The 26,302-nt window shown below is 45.1% G+C and overlaps 1 protein-coding gene and 1 pseudogene across 2 annotated transcripts in view; one reads left to right on the top strand and one right to left on the bottom strand.

Moving 5' to 3' along the window:
- The window catches only part of FANCA (FA complementation group A), an 84,444-nt gene that overhangs the window by 39,512 nt on the left and 18,630 nt on the right, over positions 1–26,302 (top strand). For both annotated transcript variants that reach the window (XM_073605962.1, XM_073605961.1), the window contains exons 16-30: positions 1,751–1,846; positions 1,930–1,989; positions 4,182–4,270; positions 5,855–5,915; positions 6,032–6,081; positions 7,968–8,044; positions 9,833–9,937; positions 12,025–12,161; positions 12,236–12,306; positions 13,128–13,227; positions 14,747–14,916; positions 15,961–16,057; positions 20,995–21,177; positions 24,735–24,808; positions 24,882–25,010. In XM_073605962.1, coding sequence (XP_073462063.1) covers positions 1,751–1,846; positions 1,930–1,989; positions 4,182–4,270; positions 5,855–5,915; positions 6,032–6,081; positions 7,968–8,044; positions 9,833–9,937; positions 12,025–12,161; positions 12,236–12,306; positions 13,128–13,227; positions 14,747–14,916; positions 15,961–16,057; positions 20,995–21,177; positions 24,735–24,808; positions 24,882–25,010 — 1,499 coding nt within the window. The remainder of the gene's footprint in view (positions 1–1,750; positions 1,847–1,929; positions 1,990–4,181; positions 4,271–5,854; positions 5,916–6,031; positions 6,082–7,967; positions 8,045–9,832; positions 9,938–12,024; positions 12,162–12,235; positions 12,307–13,127; positions 13,228–14,746; positions 14,917–15,960; positions 16,058–20,994; positions 21,178–24,734; positions 24,809–24,881; positions 25,011–26,302) is intronic.
- Positions 4,361–5,144, bottom strand: LOC141112862 (ergosterol biosynthetic protein 28 homolog pseudogene; annotated as a pseudogene).

Below are 26,302 nucleotides of genomic sequence, written 5' to 3'. Positions count from 1 at the left end.
CTCCACTCCTCCTCCGACTCCACTCCTCCGACTCCACTCCTCCGACTCCACTCCTCCTCCGACTCCACTCCTCCTCCGACTCCACTCCTCCTCCGACTCCACTCCACCTCTGACTCCACTCCTCCTCCTCCGACTCCACACCTCCTCCTCCTCCTCCGACTCCACACCTCCGACTCCACTCCTCCTCCGACTCCACTCCTCCTCCTCCGACTCCACTCCTCCTCCTCCGATTCCACTCCCCCGACTCCGATTCCACTCCCCCGACTCCAACTCCACTCCTCCGACTCCACTCCTCCTTCTCCGTCTCCACTCCTCCTCCGACTCCACTCCTCCGACTCCACTCCTCCTCCTCCGACTCCACTCCTCCTCCTCCGACTCCACTCCTCCTCCTCCGATTCCACTCCTCCTCCGACTCCACTCCTCCGACTCCACTCCTCCTTCTCCGACTCCACTCCTCCTCCTCCGACTCCACTCCTCCGACTCCACTCCTCCTCCTCCGATTCCACTCCTCCGACTCCACTCTTCTTCCTCCGATTCCACTCCTCCTCCTCCGACTCCACTCCTCCTCCTCCGACTCCACTCCTCCAACTCCACTCCTCATCCTCCTCCGACTCCACTCCTCCGACTCCACTCCTCATCCTCCTCCGACTCCACTCCTCCTCCGACTCCACTCCTCCTCCGACTCCACTCCTCCTCCGACTCCACTCCACCTCTGACTCCACACCTCCTCTGACTCCACTCCTCCTCCTCCGACTCCACACCTCCTCCTCCTCCTCCTCCGACTCCACACCTCCTCCTCCTCCTCCTCCGACTCCACTCCTCCTCCTCCGACTCCACTCCTCCTCCTCCGACTCCACTCCTCCTCCTCCGATTCCACTCCCCTGACTCCGACTCCACTCCTCCGACTCCACTCCTCCTTCTCCGACTCCACTCCTCCTCCGACTCCACTCCTCCTCCTCCGACTCCACTCCTCCTCCTCCTCCGACTCCACTCCTCCTCCTCCGATTCCACTCCTCCTCCGACTCCACTCCTCCGACTCCACTCCTCCTTCTCCGACTCCACTCCTCCTCCTCCGATTCCACTCCTCCTCCGACTCCACTCCTCCGACTCCACTCCTCCTCCTCCGACTCCACTCCTCCTCCTCCGATTCCACTCCTCCGACTCCACTCTTCTTCCTCCGATTCCACTCCTCCTCCTCCGACTCCACTCCTCCAACTCCACTCCTCATCCTCCTCCGACTCCACTCCTCCGACTCCACTCCTCATCCTCCTCCGACTCCACTCCTCCTCCTCCGACTCCACTCCTCCGACTCCACTCCTCCTCCGACTCCGACTCCACTCCTCCTCCTCCTACATGTCCAAAAACTGTGGTCAGTCATAGGCACAAAGGAGACCGGGAGGGGAGGGGATCTCTATACAAGTGTAACAATCAAGAATTTTGTGTGGAAACCAAATGATGAGATAACGCTGTACCTTCACCTCTCCCTGTCTTCTTTGGCCTCCTATGATTGCGCCTGTTTAATGGGCAGAACATGTCATAGAAGTAACCAAAGCCTGAGGGGGAGGGGTCACCATTGGTCATCAGATTAATAAAATGTTATTGTAAACCTTTACAGCCAGCACAGAACCCATGTCTGGTGTTTACAGCTGAGAAGTCTTGTGGTCCTTCTACCAAAATATCAGATTCTAGAATTTGCTACCTTTACTGATACTTTTTCCAGTCTCTGCAAATGTTTTTCATTTACTTCCAGGTCCATATCCTGCATTCACCATTCATACCCACAAAATTCCGCTCTTTGTTGATGGAATATATCACACTGGCTAAGACCCGACTCGCGGACATGAAGGTACGGATCCTGGGGTGTCCAGACTCTAAATCTTTCTTTACTACACGGCTGTTATTTTTACTTTGTGTTTTATCCTCTTCCAGGTGTCTGTTGAAGACATGGGATTGTATGAGGACCTGTCAGTTGGATCAGATAAAGATCAGGTGTGAAAACCTTCCTCTTATCAGATTTGTATGCACTGTCGTAAACTGACTTGCATTAAAGACCCTTTTTATGTTTTTTTTTTTTTTTGCTTCTGAGTTGGCTTCGCATTCACTTGATTGCAACAAATCTTTGTGTACATGAATCCATACACCATACATTGGGAGTTACTTTAACCACTTGCCGCCCGCCATAGAGCAATACAACATCGGCAAAGTGGTTCTGTTATCCTGACTGGACGTCATATGATGTAATAAGGGTAACAAAGCCGGCCGCGGCGATCGGAGGTGTTGTTTGTCACTCTCACACACCGCATCTCCGATTGTGGTAAGAAGCCTCTGACGGAGGCTTCTTACCACGTGATCATCGCGTGAACCAGGAAGTGCCGGTAAACGGCCTTTCTCGTTTCGCGCTGAAACGGACAGCTGATCGGCGGCTCTTCCTGTCAGAGGGGGGGGGGGGTGTCTGCGCTGATAATCAGCACGTCGATTATCAGTGCAGCTCCCATCAGAGGTGCCCATCGGCTGCCAATCACTGCCCATCAGCTGCCAGCCTGTGCCCCATAAAGAATGCCTGTCAGTGCCCATTAAAGTGCCAATCAGTGCCCCATCAGTAATGCCTGTCAGTGCCCTTCAGGTGCCACTCAGTAATGCCTTTCAGTAGCTCCCCATCAGTGCTGCCTATCCAGTGACATCTATTAGTTCCCCTCCAATGTCACCTATCGGTGCCATCGGTGCCGGCCTGTCAGTGCCACCTATTAGTGCCCATCAGTGCCGCCTATCGGTGCCCATCAGGTGAGTTTTTTTTTTTTTTAAATGTTGGTCTTTTTTAGTTTGTTTAGCAAAAAATAAAATCCTCAGTGGTGATCAAATACCAGCAAAAGAAAGCTCTATTTGTGGAAAGAAAATGATAAAAATGTAGTTTGGGTACAGTGTTGTATGACCGTGTAATTGTCATTCAAAGTGTGACAGCGCTGAAAGCTGAACATTGTCCTGGGCAGGAAGGGGGGGAAGTGCCCGGTATTGAAAGGGTTAAAAGGCAGTTCTCAGTAGAGGCTTTTTTTTTGCAGACCCAGTAGTCACAGTAGCCTTTCTGGGGTCCTTGTTGTCTGAACGTTTGTTTTTTTTTTTTTTGTTTTTGTTTTGTTTTTTACCTCCCAACATGTTTCCTAGTAGTTTCCACTTAATTAGATATAGTTTTAAACAAAACAAACTGGGAAGCACGGCGGTCTCTCAATCAGGAGGACGCACAATTTGCAAGCTCCCAGCTGTCAAATTGGGGGGGGGGGGGGTGTAGATTACCATTCCCTTGGCATAGAGACAGATTTCTGATGTCTGATAGTTACCATCACCTGACTATTCAGACCAGAGTTGCATTGCCCCCCCCCCACCCCCCAGGAAGGTATGCTAACTGATCCATGCTCCCTCATTGTCTCCCTGCTGCAGGAGTCCAACCTGTACGTTTCCCAGGGGGATGATGTCATTTCCTCCCTCCCTCCTGTGACTGTACAGGCCTGGCTATTGGCTGCTCTGCCCTGAGCACTATCACCCAGGAGAGGTTACATGCCCCCCAATACCTGGAACCCGGGGCACCAATGGAGCAGGCTGGTGACACAGTTGCACAGATTAATGAGTAGACTTCGCCAAAGACGTGAGCTATCACTTCATTTTGCCCTGCAAGCACTAAATTTATCTACAAGCACTAAATTGATTCTCCCTGGAGAAGAGACGCTTGAGAGGAGATATGATAGCAATTTACAAATCCCTCAATGGTGATCCCAGCATAGGAAAAAAACTATTCAGTCTCAGGGAGTGTAAAAGGACACGGGCTGCACAATGAGATTGGAGGAGAAAGGGGGGGGGGGGGGATTTTCACTGTCAGGGCAATAAGGATGTGGAACTCCCTTCCACAATTGGTGGTGTCAGTGGGGAGTATTTCTATTTTTAAAAGACTCTTGGACATACATCTTAGTGAACACAATATACAGGGATATGGGAAATGATTATCGACACTGACACACCTACACAGGTAGAACTGGGTGGACTATTGTCTTTTTTGAACCTTACCAACCATGTAAATGAGCGGATGACAGCATTTCATTAAAGCTTAAAAAAATAAAAGGTTATGTTTATTTGCCTCGTTTTATTGTCATTTTGCTACAGCATAGCTTATTGCTTCCTTTCCTCCTGTACAGACACAGTCTCAGGCACAGCAGGACGTAGAGAAAGCTGTAAAGATATTTCAGAATACTGGCAAGATTCCAGCTAGTGTAATGGAAGCCAGGTAAGTGATTATTGTTGTTTTTGTGTATTTTTTGATGGATGTTTATCTTTCTCTAATAGGTATAATAAAGCTCATTCTTCAGTCCTGAGGAAGCAGCAGCACCGTGAAACGCGTAGACTGATCTAATATTTTTTTTTTTTTTTTTAATGTCTTCTCTTCATTTAAATAACAATCATATGAAGGAAAGTGTCACACTGTGGAATGTTTTTTGTCCCTCCTGCACTTCGCCTGAATTCTGTTGGCACTTTGTTATGGGAAGTTCCAGGGACACGACGGGGTGATGGGTCTCTGGCGTCAGGTTCTCTTAATAGAGGTAGCTGGGAGGTCCTGTATAACCTTCAGATACTGGAATGCGATCAGCATGCTCTGGATAGAGAAACTTGCGACCATAAATTGCGCCATGACTCCAATTGTCATCTGAGCAGTGTGATAGATCCAGACGTTGGACAGGAAGTGGACCAGTACCAAGATAAAGGTCCAGGGGGTGAGGTAGTAGAGTGTCTTATTGCGGATATCGTTCGCACGGGCACAGCGAATCACAGACGAGAGCAGAGTAGATCCCCAAGGTGTGAGCCTGCAGACCGTTCTCTTAGCTTGGCCTTCCTGTGTATAATTTATCTCTCAGGAAGCTGTGATCGCGGAATTTCTGCAGAGTGTTTCCAGCTACAATAATGGAAACCACCACCAGCCAACTGCAAAGGACGGCGAGGAAGCAACTCATGGGAGAAGGTATCACCGCTCCAGGTGGGTCAGATAGAAGTAAAAGCCTCACCTCCAGTTTAGAAGCCCAGGTGCTGGCAATGCATATAGCAATTGGACATCAAAAGAAGTTCTGGACAGCCGCACTCCAAAAAATATTTTGCCTTTTATTCAAAAAAGTGTCATCTAAAATACAGGTCACAGCAGAGCGGAAAAAGTCTTACGCGTTTCACACTACATACAGTGCTTAATCACGGCTAGCTATGATTAAGCACTGTTTGTAGTGTGAAACGCATATGCTTTTTTCCGCTCTGCTGTGACCTGTATTTTAGATGACACTTTTTTGAATAAAAAGGCAAAATATTTCTTGGAGTGCGGCTGTCCAGAACTTCTTTTGATGTCCAATCGAGGAAGCAACTCATACCGGCCACCGACACCCTGCAGACTCTGATCAGACTCGCATTATCCCAGCTGTCAAGGCCCCGCCTTCCGACTGATCGAGATTTTGAATGTTTAGCTTTCTTTTTGTGTATTGTGTGTATATATTGGTTCTGTCTAATACAAAAGACCCCGTGTCTTTATACATGTTTGGGATCACTTTTTTAAATTTTGTATGTAATAAAAGTGTAACCATTTTACCAAAAATTGTTGTAGCAATTACTAATACAGAGTATCCCCAGGTGGGCGTGTTTATAATCCCATTTACATGAAATGGTATTTGGATAAGTATGAATCGGGATGATGCCCCCCTACCAATGTATTCCAATTATGTGTATTTTTTTTTTTTTTTTTTTTTATTGAGTTCACATATATAATCTTTGTTATATGGTTACGATTTACCACTTTTATCAGCTCAGAAATTAAATTCTGTGTATTGATTTTCAGCATTTTCCGGAGGCCGTACTTTACATCGCGCTTCCTGCCTGCGCTCCTCACCCCCAGAGTGGTCAGTATACACTTCTAGTGTGATCCCCGTGAAACCTCAAATGTATATCATTGCTTGTATGTTCATGAATGGAGATGAAAGATTACAGATTGTTTCTTCTTTTTATTTTAATATAGCTGCCTAAGAATTCAGATTCACTCATGTTACTGATCGATTCATTAAAACGGTGAGAGAATTGAATATTCATAAGCTCGGACCTTTCTAGTTACCTCCTTTTCTTTCTTTTGTTCTTTGCTATCACTTCTCTTCTCATCATTCACCTCACACATGGATGGAGTTACAAAAGAGACCCCATGGAAGCACAGAGAGAACACAGAAACCTACTACAGATAGTGAATCTGGTGTGAATCCGTCCCATGAGCCTAGAAGATTGCCCTCCACCATCCAACGTATTAATTAGGTGTTACTCCCTGACCTAACCCCTTCCTGTCTACAATATGTATAGAAATGTTCCTCCATGTGATGCCCTGAGCTGAGGATACATGAACCAATGCTATTGCTTTGTCAGCAGCTAGACAAATATGTTGCCCATTAAGGCTCCATTCACACTAGCGCGTTTTTTGATGCATTTTGCATTTTGCAGAAATGCACGGGAATTTTTTAACATGGGTTCCTATGGAACATGTTCACATCAATGCCTTTTTGTTTCTCTGCATTTTTGGAAAGGGTCGGGGACTTTTTTTCATGCAAAAAGCAGCGTTTTGCATGTAATGGATTTCAATGGACAAGCATCAAAAACGCAAGTGCATCATTTTTGCAGCGTTTTTGCAGCGTTTTTGCCGTTTTTTTTTTGTTTTTTTTTATTTTTTTTTAGACTGTAAAAAAAAAACTAAAAAAAAAAAAAAAAAAAACGCAAATCGCGGCAAAAACGCGGCAAAATCGCTGCTCAAAACGTGGCAAGCATGAAAAAAAAACCTCCAAAAACGCTCAAAAGCAACATGCATAGGTGTGAATCGAGCCTTACAATCAAGAGCCAATCAGTGTTCTTCTCAAATCATGTGATCATGCAGTGTGACTGTGAGCAGTCATTTATACTGCCAGTGACCTTTGCCAGTAATACACAGTCATTTATACTGTACCATAGAATGCCAGCACCACGGGAACTCCCCTCCTCAGTAGATTTACAGCCTATATGAGGGGGGGTCTTCTGAACCGGGAGAGGCTGAACCCGAACAGGATGGATGGGGGATGGAGGAAAAAAGAAAGAAAAAAAAAAAAAAATAAAAATAAACTTTAAAAGGCGTCTGGAGCGAGGACAAAAAAAGAACACTGGTGTGGGCAGACAGCCGCCCTTTATGGGCTAAGAAAGAGGTGGTCCTGCAGGGGTCAGAGGTGGCAGAGCTGACCCATAGTGGGCTGACATGGGGAGGTCCAGGAAAAATGGTTTGAGTGTGTATAGGTCACAGCAGCCTGTAGATGGCAGTATAGCTCTGTTTAGTACTGCATGTGCATCTGTTTTAATACTGTAATTGTTTAACACATTTATAGTGTAGAAATTTTTTTTATTGAAACATAAGTGTCTGATCCACTTGAGAAGGGTTTTAATTAAATTAGTGTACCAAAAGAAAATTTTATAAAATGAAAAAGTTATTTGGATTGGCAAATTATTCAGTTCTAGTCATTTTACCTGGCACATATTGATGCTGCTAAATTTGTCCTGGGAATCCAGGCTTCGGTGACTTCTGAGCACAGTTGGTATAAAATAAATGTGATATTTGGTAGTAAAAATTAGACCCTATTGCTGCAAGATAGCCTAGAAGCCTAGAAGGTGCCTACAGAATGGAATTAGGAGGTTTGAGAAACGATTTCTCTATGGCACACCTCTACCCACAATGCAATGTGGGCACTGCAGGATGATGTGGCTTCTGGGGTGCTTATCAACATCGGTAATATCAGGGAGACTGATGGGTAGTGTGGATACAGTAAAGTGAACCCGTTATCTTGCCCAGTATGGTATTACTGTAAGATAAACCTTATTATACTGACTCTGTGTGATCTGCTCACTAAAATACACCATAATACCAGATTTCTTATTTGTCTTTATCACTGTAGAGCCGATAAGATTCCTGCAAACATGCTGAGCTCCTATCTAGATGCCTGTGAACTAGAGAAGCATCGGAAGCTGGAAGGTGAGGATCTCGGCGGTTGGAGTATTGTCAGGATGATGGTTAACCAATCGGATTAGTTGAACTTTGTTTAACTGCTTTAATACTGGGGCACTTTTACCCCCTTCCTGCCCAGGCCAATTTCCAGCTTTTTAGCGCTCTCACACTTTGAATGACAATTGCGCGGTCATGTAACACTGTACACATAGGACATTTTTATCATTTTTTTGTCAGACAAATAGAACTTTCTTTTGGCGATATTTAATGACCGCTGGGTTTTTTATTTGTTGCTAAAAAAAACTAAAGACCAAAAATTTTAGAAAAAAAAAAACGTTTTTTTTTTTTTTTTTTTTTAGTTTCTGTCAGTAAATTTTGTAAACAAGTCATTCTTCTCCTTAACTGATGGGCCCCAATGAGGTGGCACTGATGAGGAGGCACTAATATGCCGCACTGATGGACACTGATAGGCAGCACTGATTGGTGACATTTATGGGCAATGATATGGTGGTATTGATAAAGCAGGAACCATCGTGTGAAATGCGTCTACCTTTTTTTTTTGTCCCTTCCCTGCCTATCAGTATTGGTTGTTTTTATGAATTTCTGATACAGAAATAAAGCAGTTTTTTGCATGGTAGGAGAGTGCAGATATCCGATTTTTTTTTTTCTTGTTTACTATGTGTCTACAGCAGTGGCAGGGCGTGCACCTCATTCACAGTGCAATTTTGAGCACCATAGCCGGATGGTATCACCTGTGAGCAGCAGGATCTCTTTACCTCTATATGGGCAGTGATAGGTGGCACTGATGGGGGGCACTAATGAGTAGGCAATGATGGGGGGGCACTAATGAGTAGGCACTGATGGGGGGGCACTAATGAGCAGGCACTGATGGGGGGCACTAATGAGTAGGCACTGATGGGGGGGCACTAATGAGTAGGCACTGATGGGGGGGCACTAATGAGCAGGCACTGATTGGCAGCACTGATGGACACTGATTGGTGTCACTGTTGGGGTTGCACTGATGATCTGTGCCCCGATTACCTGTGAGGAGATGCCTCTGATTGGCTCTCCTCACACTCTGTCAGTGTGAGGCGGGGAGAGCAGATAAACTGCGCTTTCAAGCCGATCACATGGGTAAGGAGCGGCGCCATTGGTTATTTACTGACATTGGGGAAACGGCACGACCCGAGGGGTGACGCTGGGGCGATGTCCTATGACCTCGCCACCCCAGAATGAGAGGGGATCCCGCCCGCCATCATTTTCCTATATGGGGGGTGAGAGGTGGTAAATGATTCGCTTCATATTCTAAATTGGTGTATTGATGCCTAAAGATTGAACATGACGCATTGATCTAATATTTAACAAGCAATTCAGTAATTTGTACCTAAAGCTGAAATCCAGACAAAGCAAACTTTACTAACATTAAGCTTTTGAACAAAAGTGAAAAGGCCATTGCAGAGGTAGATTATAATATCATTAAACATAATAAAATGATGTCTGGAGTTCAGCTCTCAGTAGGGGGTGGGTAATTCAGTCTTCTGTGCTCTATAACTGAAATGTGATTTCTTTGTGGACTTGTGATTTGTGACCTCACACCCCCTCAAGTGCAAAAACTCGACTGGTTTACACCTGATTGAAACCTTTTGTTCCTGGTTCCAATGGGGCCCACAATACATGAAATGGGAGCAGGAACAAGTCATGTTTTTGTTGGGGGAATTGAAGGGCTATGAAGTCTCACAATTCATGTAAGTAATAAGTTTGATGATTGATGAATGATATCGGCTTTAATTTTTAAATGATTTTCTGATCCGTTAGGCAATGAGAAGATGGATGTGTCCCTGAATGAGGAGCCCATGGCGAAGTTACAGGCCGCACTTTGGGAGCTGAGGCCATATGTCATGGATGGCAAGCGATATGATGGTGGGTGATAAAAGGCCTATGTAAAGTACAACTTTAGGCAAAATGTAAAAATTGGTGTGTAAATTAGTACTTCTAGTAAAGAAAATGTGTAACCTGCCCATTCAGGGCAAATATTGCAGCCCCTCGCATTGTCTACTCCCTCGCCATCTCCTAAGTGCAGGATTTCACTCTCCGCACATTTTGGTATCAGAGTTCATCTGGGTAGATGGCCTAATGCCCACCCCATTACAGTGTTTGAGCCTGGTGATTGGCCGCTCAGGCCCGGGCACTTTTACATTATTATTATTATTATTATTATACAGGATTTATACAGCTCCCCAAAGTGTCCAGTGGAAGTAAAGGTGAGGATAAAGGTGGCTGCTTTCCAAAAGACGTTGGCTTTCAAATGAATGAAAAGCCAAGTAGCGCCTTTAGAGCCCTTTCACACCGGGCCGCCCGCAGCGTCAGCGGTAAAACGCCGCTATGTTTAGCGGCGTTTTACCGTCGGATTAGCGGCACATTTTGGCCGCTAGCGGGGCGCTTTTACCCCCCGCTAGCGGCCAAGAAAGGGTTAAAAGCGCCCGCAATGCGCCGCAATAGTGGCGTTTTGCCGGTGGTATCCCAGCGCTGCCCCATTGATTTCAATGTGGAGGAGCGGTAAACACACCGCTCCAAAGAAGCTGCTGGCAGGACTTTTTTCCCGTCCTGCCAGCGCAGCGCTTCGGTATGAAAGCCCTCAGACTTTCACACTGGAGACAATGCTGCAGCTGTTTGAGGGCGGATTGCAGGCGCTATTTTTAACGCTATAACGCCTGCAAAACGCCCTCGGTGTGAAAGGGGTCTAAGGGAATGTATCCCAAACACATCCACACTTGTTATGGCGGCCTTGGATACCCTCAGCTCCTTGGTTCCATTTGCGGTATCAGGGGGCATATAAAATATAAAAACTCATAGCGTGGTACATAATGATATTGATTTATTGAAAAAAAACATTAATTGCACTCACATTGCTGAAGATAAAAGCATACATTTCAATGTATAATAGCTGCAGCAAAGGCAGAATCTAGGCATTGCAGTCTGTCCGGCCGGCGGCCGCTGTACGTGGTGACGTCACATCTGGTAGCAGTTGTTAGGTGGGGGCTTGGATAGGCCTCTCTGAAGAGATGAGTTTTCAGGGATCGTCTGAAATTGGACAGAGTAAGAGATAGTATGACAGATTGGGGGTAGGGAGTTCCAGAGGACGGGAGAAGTTCTGGAGTTGAGAATGGGGAAGGTCACGTTTTCCCATTTTTAGGAGCCCTTCACAGTTACAGAAACAGATTGGGGGTAGTGAAGGATTGCGGACGCATGACTATACCTTGCTGAGGACTATCCACATCCACAGAGAAATTTGGGTCCGTCCTCCTGTCTGTGGTAGACCTTAAGCAGCCAATGTGATGATGTCACAGGGGCCAAAATTGTTTTTTCTTTACTTTGGGAGGAGGACAGGTAACAAAAAAAAAGTGAAAGCAACAACAGAAAAAGGGGGGAGGACAGATAAGAGTTTTGCATTGTTGCTTTAAAGTGGTAGTAAAGTCTATTAAAAAACGAAATAAAGATTACCCCCTGCAAGGTAAAGTCATAATGTGGGGGGTGCATCGCATATTAGCACATTATGAAAGACTTACCTTAAAGCGATTGTAAACCCTGCTTTGTTATTTCTACCTACAGGTAAGTCTATAATCAGCCCTATAATAAGGCTTACCTGTAAGTAAAATGAATATCTCCTAAATATGCACCGTTTAGGAGATATTCACCCTTCATGCCGCCGCTGACGTCAGTGGTGCATACGGTGCCGGATCTTCAGAGCTTCTTGCCGAAACCGAGCGACGTCTTCGCGGCTCCGGCCACTCTCAGCGCCGGAGCCCGCGAACCCAGAAGGAAGGCCGCAGGAACTGCTCAGCCCTCTCAGCGGTGACCGGGCACTAATGTGCTAGTATGCGATGCACCCCACACATTATGGCATTATGGTTGTCACTGGGTAGAGAAAGTGATGGGAAATCCAACATATTTGGGTTGTCACCAGGAATTCAGTGACACTCTGACTAGTACATTGAACTCTATTACAGAGGTCTCATCACAGGTGGCGGTGATTTTGGATAGGCTGACAGCAGTGATGGGATCTGGTAATCCAGACACCGTTCCTGGGATCTCGGAGGCACTCTTTTCTCGTAATATTGAAGAACTGGAACCCCAGGAAGTGACCGTGAGTTTAATGTGATTTTGTTTTGTTCTAATCTGAACACCATGTGCCTTCCTAACTGACTTCTCTTCTGACAGGTATCAGACTTACTCCTCACATCCTTTTGTCAGTGTGTCATGGCGGCCTCCAGTACCAGTCCACCGGACCGGTAACCCACAACTGTCTATAGTGCATGTGTTACACTGTATAGCTAAACGTTTGTAGATGCCTGATCATGATAAGCTAATTGAATAAAGAATAACTAATGTGCAAACCAAGTTATAAGTGCCAAAGAGTGGCTGCCAACATTAAAAGACCTGTCTTACAATATGGAGCTGGCTTTGTACACGGGGAAGGGGGGCAAAGTCATGGTGGAACAGAAAAAGGCCTTCACCAAACTGTTGCCACAAGGCTGGAAGAGCACAACTGTCTGCATTGCCTTTGTATGCTGTAGATTTAACATTGCTCTTCACATACTTTTTTTTTTTTGTGGTAGATGTGATGGTCAGGTAGCCACAAACTTTTGGCTGATTTATCGGATTATTGGCCTATAATGTTTTTTGTTTTGTTCTGTTTTGCAAAATGGTAATCCAACAATCCAACTCCAACCCAAACTTTTTTGTTTAGATAAAATAGGTACAGATTGGAGCCTCTATCTATTTTACTGCTGCCTGTGTCTTGTTAGGACTTCCCAGAACTTTAGTTGGCAAATTGTTATTATTGCTCATGGTTTTGGATTGGGATGTCCACCAAGTTTATATAGGTGTAGCAGTTCGATGTCCACAAACCTTTGACCAGGTAGTATACAAATGTATTATGTTTTTAGCCAGAATGGCTTCTGCTTGAGGCAGAATAGGTTAACATGAAGTGCAGGTTGTATAAGTCATGAAAGTCAAGACAGCATATTTCACTTGTTTTAGTTGTCAGTAAAACAGTATTTTATTTCATACCCCCTACCTTGTTACCATAAACAATTTTCTCATTTAATAGCCAAGGACCATGGCCAACCCTATATGTGAAGATGCTGTTTGGCCATCGCAGGGCCCTTTTTGCTTTGCTGACCAGAATCTTGCAGCTCTTGTGTCATCAGGTGAGTCTATATGGCTGTAGATACATAATTAGGCCTGTACAGACAAATCCTGAATATTACAGAATGATTGATATAAAGCAGGGTTCTCAAACTGGCTGCCCTCCAGCTGTGGCAAAACTACAAGTCCCATCATGCCTTTGGCTGTGGGAGTCATTGTCAGGAAAGGTTTCACCTGCTGGTGGCACTATCAGATCTTTGGGCCGCAGTACTGGTTTCCACCAGCAGGTGTCTCTTAGCAGTCTGGAGCTGTCTGGAAAGGTTTCACCTGCTGGTGGCACTGTCTGATCTTTGGGCCGCAGTACCGGTGTCCACCAGCAGGTGTCTCCTAGCAATTTGGAGCCGACATCATCTCCTGCAATCAGGCGTCACCTGAGACTAATTGCAGGAGACGTGTATTTATACCTGGCAAGCACTCACACACTTGCCTTGGTATTGTACTTGAGCCCTGAACCAGAACCAGAACCCTGAACCTGTTCCTCCTGTTATCCTGTAGCCCTGCCCTGCAGCCTGATCCCTTCCACCTTCTCCCTGTCCTGTCTTGCTCCTTGCCCCCATCTGCTGATCTCCCGTTTATGACCCTGGCCTGGCTACAATTACGATTCCGGTATTCCTATTTACTGTATATACTAGTTTAGGTTGTTGTGCTTTGTGGGTCACTGTTTGGTTTGTTTTACACTGTTTGGTATTGTAGGTGCGTTTATATCTGTGTTTACTTCATAAATTATATTACTTCTTTCACATTATAATATGTCTTGCTTCACTCTGTTGCAGTTATGACAGTCATGCTTGTAACTGTGAGCCTTGCAGTGCCTCATGGGACTTGTAGTTTTGCAACAGCTGGAGGGCCGCCAGTTTGAGATCCCTGATATAAAATATATAGTGTGTGTGTATGTCTGTCATCTGATTGGCCTAGAACAGATCATCAAAGATTGTTCAACTACATACACCCACTGATTATCTGGTTTATCCTTGCATAATCAGCAAAAATAGGAATGGCAAGACGTCCTTGTCCCCGCCTCCTCCTGGCCTTCACTTTATTAGTGATGGTGTCCATTAGGACAATGGAGTAGTAGCGGGTGCACAAAGGTAGAATCCGACTGGCCACCAATACTGGCTCTCTTTTCTAGTATGTCTTCCTGATATTTCAGGAAGCTGATCAGGAAGGATTTACACTGATTGTAATTCATAATATGATAAGTTTTAATAAATGCATATCTGTATTAATTGGTGTGTAAAAGTAGTGATGGGTCAGTGGAGGGAAGAGATGGCCGCCATCTAAGTGAATGCATTACAGCGCAGGGGATTGTGTTACCTAATGCAGAGGGGAAGGTTGTATTTTACAGTCACATGACCAGTAGGTGGTTATTTAGGTGAAATATAACATCTCAGTCCTGGCTCTTTGTAGGCTACACAGAGTTCTGTTCTTGTTCACAAACCAATAGGATTATTTCCTACTTCCCCTCTTTTTCATTTTACAGTTTTGGTCAGATATTCACACGTCTTGTCCTGTTCATTTCAGACTCCGCTCCTGAAAGATGCACATGTAGTGGGACTTGCTGCTTTTTCGGTCCATTTACATGATTGCCGGATGTCACTGGTTCCCCCGGGTTCTGATGCCTCCTCATTGGACAAGTTCTGGGAAGCGCTGCTAAACCCGCAATGTTCAGGATCTCTTCCTGTAGTCCTCAGGTGAGCTTACACACTGAATCCATTCGCTGCATGGAATCCATATGGTCAGGACCATTGAATTGTGTGTGTGCGTGTCCATTGTATCACAGCCCTTTACCTGCTGGTATATTTGCCACCTTATCTAAACATGTAATCTTCTGCATTGCTTAGCATCCACTTTGACTGAAGAGGATTATGTCTAAGATCATTCATTTCAATAGAAATCTTTCCATAAGGTTATATGTGCATTAAATGTATTTTGATGGCATACTATTTACTTGGGAAAGCTTTCCTTGCATAGTTATCCAGAATCCCTGAGACTGCTACTGGGCACCATGCGAAGATTAATAAGAAGCTGAGCTTACCCTTTCTATGTGCAAGATATAGTGCGCAGAATAAGTGAGCAAAGAACGCAGTGATAGTACATTCTAATGGTAAAAATAACTGTGAGCGCAAGCTACAGTGTAATATATAACAGAATAATAGTAATAAAAAAAAAAATCACCATTACCGAGTCTGTATTAAAAGGGAGGATATTAGTCCATAAGCACAACAATAGTAGGCCAAGAATACAAATAATGGCGGGATAATGTCCTCAGAGAGCCGGCACTGTACACAGAAATAGAGGGAGAGAACAAAGGAAGCGCCACCTAAGTGCAGTATTAGAAGCTGATAATGGTAAGGTATACATAAACACTGACAAGAAGTAAGGAAGGTACAGGCTCCTCTGTATAGGTATTCCCGAGGGCTCCTTGGGTCCGGAAGGGGTTCCTGGTGTGTGGTGTGTTGATGGCAGGTCTGCAGCACGTCCTGTGGCCACAGGAGAGGAGCCGGAACCAGCGTGGAAAGCACGGAAGTGACGTCACGGGTCACAGGGTCACATCTGGAGGAGCTGGTCACAGAAAGGAAACTGGCAGGCTACACGCTCAGAGCTTCAGCTCCTTCTATTGGCCTCGAGCGCGCAGCCTACCAGTTTCCTTTCCTGTGACCAGCATTAAACCTTAGTGTTGAGGGCCCGTGTCTCCCTCCTCTAACACGCATGTTCTTGTCATGATTTCCTTGCAGGTTTTGTACAGCGGCCGTTTCCTATGCCTGCTGCCGGCTGTCACTTCTATCTCTGGAGACTTCCTCCGATTCCATCCCTCCGCTGTTCATGCGAAAGGTATTTCTGTACAATCGGGCCGCCGCGCATTCGCAGGACAATGTTGATGTTAAAGGTATAAATGTGTCTGTGACGCTCCTGGGCAAATCTACCGTGAGGATCCTTCGCCTCTAGGATACATACAAGAATTCCCAATTGTCTCCTCCAGGAATTCCCCAATAGTAGAAGAAAGAATGGAAAATGCTTCTCATAGTGTATAATCTCAATTCAGTTTATTAATTAAAAAGTATTGCACTCATTTTACGTATGAATAAAAAACGCATGTCAGTAATCAGCTCCAGCGTTACCAACCAGCAAGATGGCTGCTGAATCCGGATGCATGATGACATCACGTGTCTCCAGCTCCTCCTCCTTGGAGGAGGAGACGCGGCGGCCATCTTGCTGGTGGGTAACACTGGAGCTGATTACTGACATGCGGTTTTTATTCAGATGTGAAATGAGTGCAATACTTTTTCATTATTACATTTAGTCAAGATTACTACACTATGAGAAGCATTTACCATTCTTTCTTCTACTATTGTGGAATTCCCGGAGGAGACAATCGGGAGTCCTAGCATGTATCCTAGAGGCAAAGTGACGAACGATCCCCACCTCCAGGGTCTGGAACAAGGGGTGGGCAGAAGGGGCGGCTGCCCTGGGCACTGTGGCATCATGGGAGGTGGGGTGGACACCATGAGGAGATTGGAAGGGGGGATTTGTTTGGGAGGGGGAAGTTGGAGGGTGAGAGGGGATAAGAAATGTTCAAGGAGGGAAAATTTAGAGGGCTGGGCTAGGAATGGTGATTTGAGGGGATTTGTGTTGGGAGGGGGGGGATGTGAGAAGAAGATTTGCACTAGGCGGGGGGATTTGGGAGTTTGTGCTAGAAGAGGTGTTATAAGGGGGAAGGAATTTGTGCTGGGAGGGAAACTTTTTTTTGGTGGGGGGGGGGGGGATTTGTGCTAGTAGGGGTGATTGGGGGGTATTTGTGCCAGGAGGGGAAATTTTTTGGGGGGAGGGGGGAATTTGTGCTAGGAGGGAAACTTTTTTGGAGGGGGGGGATTTGTGCTAGTAGGGGTGATTGAGAGCTGGGATTTGGAGTGGGGGGAAAGGATTTGTGTTTGGGGGGGGGGGGGATTTGTGTGGCAGAGGATTTGGGCTAGGAGGGTGATTTTTTGGGGGGGGGGGGGATTTGTGCTGGTGGGATTTGGGGAGAGAGGATTTGGGGAGGGGGGAATTTGTGCTAGTAGGGATGATTGGGGGGTATTTCTGCCAGGAGGGGACTTTTTTGGGGGGAGGGGATTTGTGCTAGGAGGGGGGATTTGGAGTGGGGGGGGGGATTTGTGTTGGGGGGGATTTGTGGGGTAGCGGATTTGAGTTAGGAGGGTGTTTTTTTGGGGGGGGGGGTTGGGAGATTTGTTGTGCTGGTGGGTTTTGGGGAGAGAGAGGATTTGAGCCTGGAGGGGGGATAGGAGGGCAAAGATTTGTGCTGGGAGGGGGGGATTTGTACTGGGAGGAGGGTGAATTAATGCTTAGTCGGTAAGCATAAAGATTAGTGCTCTTTTTTTTTGGCTGCAGCCGCCACCGACCTGTCATAATAGTGAACAGGGCTGGCGGCCGCACCCATCCTCTCAGAGCCGCAGCAGGACTCTTTGGAAGATTCCTCCCGCTACAATTGGCACCGGCCAATGTTCCCTTAAACTTTACGCACAATTGTGCGTTGAAACACCTTGTTTTTCATTGCACCTGTATGGTGTGAAAAGGGGTACGTGGAGAACATTCGTTTTCTCTAAGGTCTGGGGTTTTGGTGATCGAGGAGCTGGTCAGGGGTTTCTGGTAAAGCTCAGATTTTCCACTGAAAAAGAACATAGAGGGAGGTGGGAGAAGAGCCTTTATAGTGTGCAGTAGATAAATTCAGAAACAAGAATGCAGCGCTTCCACAATAAAAGGGGAAAAAGGTCCAAATGGACTTCGAACTGTTGAGGTTGCGGTCACCCAACTATGGGGGGGAACTGGTGTGTGGGTGGAGAAAACCTGTCCCCACTCAGGGTCAGTGTGGTCGTTCTCTATACCTCGGGCGTTCCCATCATGGGTGCTCTTAGGGGGGTTCTCAGGTAGGTGAACAAAGCAGTAGAAGGAGCCTTTAGGTAGTTTGATTATCAGAGGCTCCCGATGTGGTTGTTCGAAGGATCGGCACGAGCCGTCTACTAAAGTAGTTACATCCAGTTACTTTATTTCACAAAATAAAATTTGTTTTGTGGTTTTAAATTTCCACTTCCTCAGTTCAAGGTGATAAAATTGGTGTCTCGTATCAGCTGGCAGTGAGATCCACTTGGGAAATATTCTTTATTGGCCACTTGGTGGAATGTCTGTAAAGAATAGTTAAGTATTGGGAAATGTCAAAGAAGTAAAAGTAATTGGGCATTTAACTTAAAGCGGAGTTCCGACCACATATTTTTTCCAGCATCCCCTCTGGTTGTCTACATAACCCTTTCATGCCTATTTTTGAAATTTGGTGTTTACAAGTTAAAATCCATATTTTTTGCTAGAAAATTACTTAGAACCCCCAAACATTATATATCTATATATAGATCTATATATATCTATAACTATATATATAGATCTATATATAGATATATATATCTATATATAGATATATATATCTATATATAGATATATATATATAGATATATATATATATATAGAGAAGCTAGAGAATAAAATGGTGATTGTTGCAATATTTTATATCACACGGTATTTGTGCAGCGGTGTTTTAAACGCAAATTTTTGGAAAAGGGACACTTTCATGAATTTTAAAAAATCCAAACAATAAAGTTAGCCCAATTTTTTTGTATAATGTGAAAGATGATGTTACGCTGAGTAAATAGATACCAAACATGTCACGCTTTATAATTGCACGCACTCGTGGAATGTCGACAAACTATGGTAGCTATGAATTTCCATAGGCGACGCTTTAAATTTTTTTTACGGTTACCAGTTTTGAGTTACAGAGGAGGTCTAGGGCTAGAATTATTGCTCTCGCTCTAATGATCGCGGCGATACCTCACATGTGTGATTTGAACACCGTTTACATATGCGGGCGCGACTTACGTATGCGTTTTCTTCGCTGCACAAGCTCGCGGGGACCGGGGCGCTTTTTTTTAATTTATTTTATTTATTTCTATACTTATAAATTGTGTTTTAAAAAAAAAAAATGTTTTTTTTTTTACTTTTATTGCTGTCACAAGGAATGTAAACATCCTATGTGACAGTAATAGGTGGTGACAGGTACTCTTTATGGAGAGATCTGGGGTCTAAAAGATCCCCGATCCCTCCTCTGCACTTCGAAGTATTCAGATCGCCGAAAACGGCGATTCCGAATTCTGTGTATTTTTTTTAATTCGGCGCCATTGGCAGCCAAGTAAACGGGAAGTGACGTCATATTGTCGCTTCCGCGTTTACAATTAGAAGGCTGGAACGAAGCCATTCATGGCTTCGTTCCAGCCCGCCCCCAGCCGCCAGAGGCAGCCGATTGGACACCGGGCCTCCCGCTCCTCCGGTATAACAGCCGAGCGGCTTTTAGCCGCATCGGTTGTTATATACGGGTAGGCGATCGCCGGCTCAAAACAACGGTACCGGGATGATGCCTGCAGCTGCGGGCATCATCCCGGTATAACCCCGGAAACCCGAGTACGCATATCTGCGTACGGTCGGTGGGAAGGGGATAATATACATGAAATCATGTCTCCAATTCAATCCCCTTTCGTGTATGTTTTTTAGATTTTACTTACCTTAGATTTTGTCCAGAGCGCTTCCATCTTCATTGTGGGCATGTGAAGCTCACTAGGACTCTCTTTCAGGATATGGTGCTGCTGGCTACCCAGCATGCACCTCCCAATCTCGCGCATGTGCATTGTGCGCAGAGCGTAGCGCAGACAGTGTGTCTGGTTGCCCGCTGACTCCTGAAAATTAAGACACACCTTTCCCAGGAGCCAAGTGCGCAACAGGAAATTGTGTACATCACCACGGAGGGAAGAGACAGGAAGATATATAGAAATGCCTTGGAAACAAGGTAAGCAAAAAAGATAATAATAATTTGCCCATTGCAGTCAGTATGGTCAGTTCTGAAGCAGATGATGTGGAGATATAAAAGTGGGTGGAACTCCGCTTTAGGCAGACGACTCGTGCCTATCTTTTTGAACAACCAAATTGGGCGCCTCTGCCAATCTAATTACCTAAGGGCCCTTTTTGCGCTGACTCTTTCTACCAATTTGTTTTCTCTGCATCCTAGCATTGAGCCTGCATTGATCAGCAACATGCCTGGTGTGACCAAACCCTAATTGTTCATTCTCCATTACTGAATCCATACAGGGAGCAGGAAACCATCATTGGGCTTGGTAATTAATGTAGCAGTAGAACAGAGCAACACTACTGATTCTGCATACAATTATCCACCATGAAAGCAGTTTAATAAGAACATTTTCATCAGAAAGCAATGTCTGCTGTCCATGGTGGGGTTGTCCATGCTGGGGATGTCCATGGTGGGGATGTCCATGGTGGAGATGTCCATGGTGGAGATGTCCATGGTGGAGATGTCCATGGTGGAGATGTTCATGGTGGAGATGTCCATGGTGATGGAGATGTCCATGGTTGAGATGTCCATGGTTGAGATGTCCATGGTGGGGATGTCCGTGGTGGAGATGTCCATGGTGGAGATGTCTATGGTGGAGATGTCCATGGTGGGGTGGGGATGTCCATGGTGGGGATGTCCATGGTGGGGATGTCCATGGTGGAGATGTCAATGGCCCACCATGGTTGGGATGTCCATGGTGGGAATGTCCACCATGGTGGGAATGTCCTTGGTGGGGATGTCCATGGTGGGGATTTCCATGGTGGGGATGTCCATGGTGGAGATGTCCATGGTGGGGATGGGTGTCTATTAAATATTTCTTGGTTCACAGATACAGCACCTCTTACCCAGACTGGTCCTGGAAACAAGAAGGGAAGGCATAATGGAGGAAGAAATGGACACCCCGATTGTGTTCAGCGCCCTCTCCCTTCTTTCTGCAGAGTGGAAAGAAGTAGCGCGTTCTCTATGGCGCCAGGCACGTGTCCAGGAACTTTTTAGAAAGGATTTATTCCAGGTACGGCTCTGTGTTTTCAGGGACAGAATTTATCTAATGCCAGCATCTTGATACACATGCAAAAGAGGTCAACTTTTACCATGTCAGACCAAAATTAGAAATAAAAATAGATGATCTGGGTTTGTTGTCCTGGATTGGCTCATCATTGTTCTCTGCATGTCTAAGCTGAATATCAGGCAGGTATAAAAGACAAATTTAATGCAGCTCCGTTTGCAGGAATAGAACCTTAAATGTATTTCTTGCAAGCAGTGTAAGTACATGAATCTGAAATCAGCCTCTTGCAGTGCCTGGGAGAGGGAAAGCAGTACAAGGGGGGGACAGTCCATTGTGCTGCAGTGCAGTAATCCTGCTCAGAGTAGGTAAGAGCAGACATGAGCTCGTTTAGGTTAGCTGTGGTTCACACCAGTGCGATTTGTCATGCGATTTGACAGTTCAAAACCACAAGTCGCATCCCATTGCCAGCAATAGAACCATTCAAATAGTTGCAACTCAAGTCGCAGTGACTTTGAAAAAGGTTCCTGCACTACTTTTTTGCGATTTTATTGTAACTTGCATAGACTTCTGTTAAATGAAGTTGCAAGCCGCAATGAAATTGGAGGGCCAAATCGCACTGATCTGCGGCTTTGAAATTTCAAAGCTCCATTGGTGTGAACTGTCCAGACACGGAGAGGGACAAGTAAAGTAAAATCACTTCTCCTGCCTTTGTGGCGGAGCTGTGTAAATCTCTGAACTGGATGGAAAGAAATGGAGATCCTTTGGCAGGTAAAACTGCTGCCTTATATGTATTTCAGCTCTATATTTAGCTGTTTGCGGTTCAGCTTTAAAAGCAAATCTATAAACAGAAAGTTCAGTGCGGCTCCCCATACAGCACATAGATAGCAGAGCTCCCAGGTGATCGATCCACAGTCCCAGCCTGAGTAATGTAGAAAAAAAACGATCCGCACTCCGGTTGTTGCTCTTAAAATTTCTTCATTTTATTGAATAGCCACAGTGAACAAACGCAGATGAAGTCAGTTGACGCGTTTCAGCCTATAAGGCCTCAGTCATAGTTAAAAAAAAATCTACCATTAAAAATGTACATTTGAGTGTATAGGGGGCGTGTCCTTGTTACCAAATCACATGTTTCATTTAAAATAATTTCTGCCATGAATAGAAACAGTTTTCCTCATGTGACCTAAAACAACCCACATCACATGATCCCGGCTTTCAGTAGCACTGTGTGGGGTTTTCACCTTATTACAGATTGCACAAACATGAGCTGTTGAACGCGCCCAGCTTAAAGGATAAATTCACCTTTGGGTAAGTGTTACATGTTACACTCATTTTTAGGGTGGAACCTGTAACATGTTCCCACTGCTGCAGCCGTTCTCTGACCCGCCTCCGCTAGTGACAGCAAGTGGGGGATCTTCACCTTGCACTCACTGTCACAATTTTTTTTTTTTAAACACTGAAGAAATGACACTTTGCTACAATGTAAAGTAGTGAGTGTACAGCTTGTATAACAGTGTAAATTTGCTGTCCGCTCAAAATAACTCAACACACAGCCATTAATGTCTAAACCGCTGGCAACAAAAGTCAGTACACCCCTAAGTGAAAATCTCCAAATTGGGCCCAAAGTGTCAATATTTTGTGTGGCCACCATTATTTTCCAGCACTGCCTTAACCCTCTTGGACATGGAGGTCACCAGAGCTTCACAGGTTGTCACTGGAGTCCTCTTCCCCTCCTCCATGATGACATCACAGAGCTGGTGGATGTTAGAGACCTTGCGCTCCTCCACCTTCCGTTTGAGGATGTCCCACAGATGATCAATAGGGTTTAGGTCTGGAGACATGCTTGGCCAGTCCATCACCTTTACCCTCAGCTTCTTTAGCAAGGCAGTGGTGGTCTTGGAGGTGTGTTTGGGGTGGTTATCATGTTGGAATACTGCCCCACGGCCCAGTCTCCCAAGGGAGGGGATCATGCTCTGCTTCAGTATATCACAGTACATGTTGGCATTCATGGTTCCCTCAATGATCTGTAGCCCCCCAGTGCCGGCAGCACTCAGCCCCAGACCATGACACTCGCACCACCATGCTTGACTGTAGGCATCTAAACGTTTGATTTTTAATTGTTGACACTTCCTGCTGACACCACCGATTGTAAAAGGGACTTTCACATCCTTCAGAATGCCAAAATTAGTGCAGTGCAAGCCAAAATTAATAATACAGTAAAGCCTTGGATTGCGAGTAGAATTCGTTCCGGAAACACTTGTATATCAAAGCGAATTTCCCCATAAGAAATAATGGAAACTCAGATGATTCGTTCCACAACCATTTATTCATAAATCCTTCAGTTTATAGTCCATATAAAAAGATTATAGCAATGTGATCATAAAATGTCCGTCTACAAATGGAATCCTCCACAAGGGGATTAGAAGCAAAATCCAGCAGGAGCTCCAGAGTATAAAAGAGAAGAGAGGAGCCTCTAAGTGTAGCAATATTTTGCTACATGTTGTACCTTCATTAAATGTAACCATATTGCTACACTTAGAGGTGCCTCTCTTCTCTTTTATACTCAGTTGTGACATAACGCTACTTGTATATCAAGACATCTCTTGTATATCAGGTCAACATTTATTAAAAAATGTTGCTGGTTTTGCTAGACGCTCTCAAACCAAGGTTTTACTGTATACTTTAGTGAATAATGTAACCACTTGTCTTGTGAATATATAAATACAAGTCCACAATGTATAATTAATCACCACTGTAATCAAAATCTACAGTGCCAGCTTCTTAAATGAAAGGTGTCTTGTGCCTCCACCACCAGTGAACAATGGCCGCTCACCTCAGATATGACCCCTGCATTACCAGTAAGGTCATACAACACTTTGTTCCCCTCGGGGAATGCGATTCCTGGTATCGTGCTTTATCCTCAATGTCACCACACACCGGCACATTCCATCATCGGGTACAAGAAGTGTGCATGTAGGAACAGAGGAAAACACAAAACCCGGTGTTCTCTGTTTAAACATATCATTTAATTTCATTAAAAAGTGGAATTGCACTTACAAAATAAAGCACAATAGCCAGTGTTGGCTTGAAATGCATGAGATACAGAGCCGGCATTCATCTGAAATCCAAGATGGCCGCGGGATGACGTTACATAGTTACATAGTAGGTGAGGTTGAAAAAAAGACACAAGTCCATCAAGTCCAACCTATGTGTGATTATATGTCAGTATTACATTATATATCTCTGTATGTTGCGGTCATGCCCTAAGCTCCGCCTGGATGCGTTCCAAGCTTAGCACTGGCTTCCTGAGAACTGATGACAAGAACTGGACGGAATACTCAATGCAGCCGGACCAGAGTCGTGTACATAGAATGATAGTTGTATCTCTGGAGTAGATCCTTTTTTAATGCATGCTGAGTGTCTGCTGGCCTTGCAATCTATCGCTCCGTCTGTTATCATCTAGGACCTCCGGGTCCTTTTCCTTCCTTGTTTCCGCCTTGTCCATTGTTGTAATACACTTTTTGGTGCACCGGTATGTTCATTCTGTAATAATGTTGCTGTTTTAGCTTTCATTCAGGGATTGGCTGCTGTGGGAGATGTCTATGAATCCGGATGTAGATCCTCTATCTGACCTGGAGAGGTAAACCTGTCTACATGAATACAAATGATTGGAAAGTCCTTCATTACACTAAGAATGTGAATTCTCTCTACAGACAGGACTACCAGCGATGGGCGGTGAACCAATGTTTTCTCCCAGAATCCTCTGCTATTGATGGATGTGGAAACCATTTGGAAAAGGCCTGTTCAGCAATAGTTGATGCCGTCTTAGATTTTAGTACTGGGTGAGTTCATTCGTCAGATACCTAAAGAAAACCTGGGCCTATACAGGTCAAGGCAACAGCTTCACTTTACAGGGCGCTGCCGCAGGAGCTGCTACTTCTCTTCCCTTTGCACCCCGGCTGCTGCATTCACCTGTGGGAGCAAGGAATGGGAAACCTGTGTAGCTTTAAATGCTAGTCATGGCTGAAGACTCCGTCCCCCCTCCCTGTCATGACTCTCTGGTACCCCGAGTAGCCAATTGTCCAGCACCGAGGATAATGTCAAGCAGAGGACAACGTTTAGGTGAAGCTGTTGCTTTGGCCAAAGCTCAAGTTCGCTGTAATAGTCGGCACCTGTCATATAGATAAATGCCCATCTAATCATACACAGCATGGTTACATGATTATACAGGATTCATTCTTCTATTCTCAGGAACCGTCCGAACCAGCAGCATTTTCCACTGCAACTTATAAGGAGGGTGACAACCTTTTAAACATTTATTCAGACTTTTTATTTCTGCAGACTTTTTGCCACCTTCTGCCTATTTGGTGAACTCATAATGAACTTTACCACATTGGTGATGCCCACCTAAGCACCTCCCCCTCCTGTCTATATTTGAGAGCTGGGTGATAAGAGATCAAAAATCAGTACCGCATTCCATTTCAACAGAGAAAAAGGGGGCGGCACAGAACTCTTTTAAGAAAAAAAAAAGTAAACAAACAAAAAAAGAAGTCCTTTACGTGGCTTTAAGGGTAATGAAATGATTTATCAGTGTAATGGATAGGAGGAGGAGGAAAAGGAGGAAAGGGCAGGCGGGACTTTTAAGGTACCAAGGAGTAGAATAATCAATCGATTTAGATAAATATAAATTTTATTTAAACAATTTTTTAAAATCACAATGAACATTTACAAGAATCACGTATTATTTCTTTGACATGTAAAACCACTTCTTATTCTACTGCCCCGTACACACGGTCAGATTTTCCGATGGAAAATGTCCGATCGGAGCGTGTTGTCGGAAATTCCGACCGTGTGTGGGCTCCATCGGACATTTTCCATCGGATTTTCCGACACACAAAGTTGGAGAGCAGGAGATAAAATTTTCCGACAACAAAATCCGTTGTCGGAAATTCCGATCGTGTGTACATGCTCAGAATAAATAAAGAGATGAAAGCTATTGGCCACTGCCCCGTTTATAGTCCCGACGTACGTGTTTTACGTCACCGCGTTTAGAACGATCGGATTTTCTGACAACTTTGTGTGACCGTGTGTATGCAAGACAAGTTTGAGCCAACATCCGTCGGAAAAAATCCTA

This window comes from Aquarana catesbeiana, linkage group LG11 (assembly GCF_042186555.1).
Source record: "Aquarana catesbeiana isolate 2022-GZ linkage group LG11, ASM4218655v1, whole genome shotgun sequence".
In the NCBI taxonomy this organism is placed as follows: domain Eukaryota; kingdom Metazoa; phylum Chordata; class Amphibia; order Anura; family Ranidae; genus Aquarana; species Aquarana catesbeiana.
This window is presented reverse-complemented; position numbering and strand designations above follow the sequence as displayed.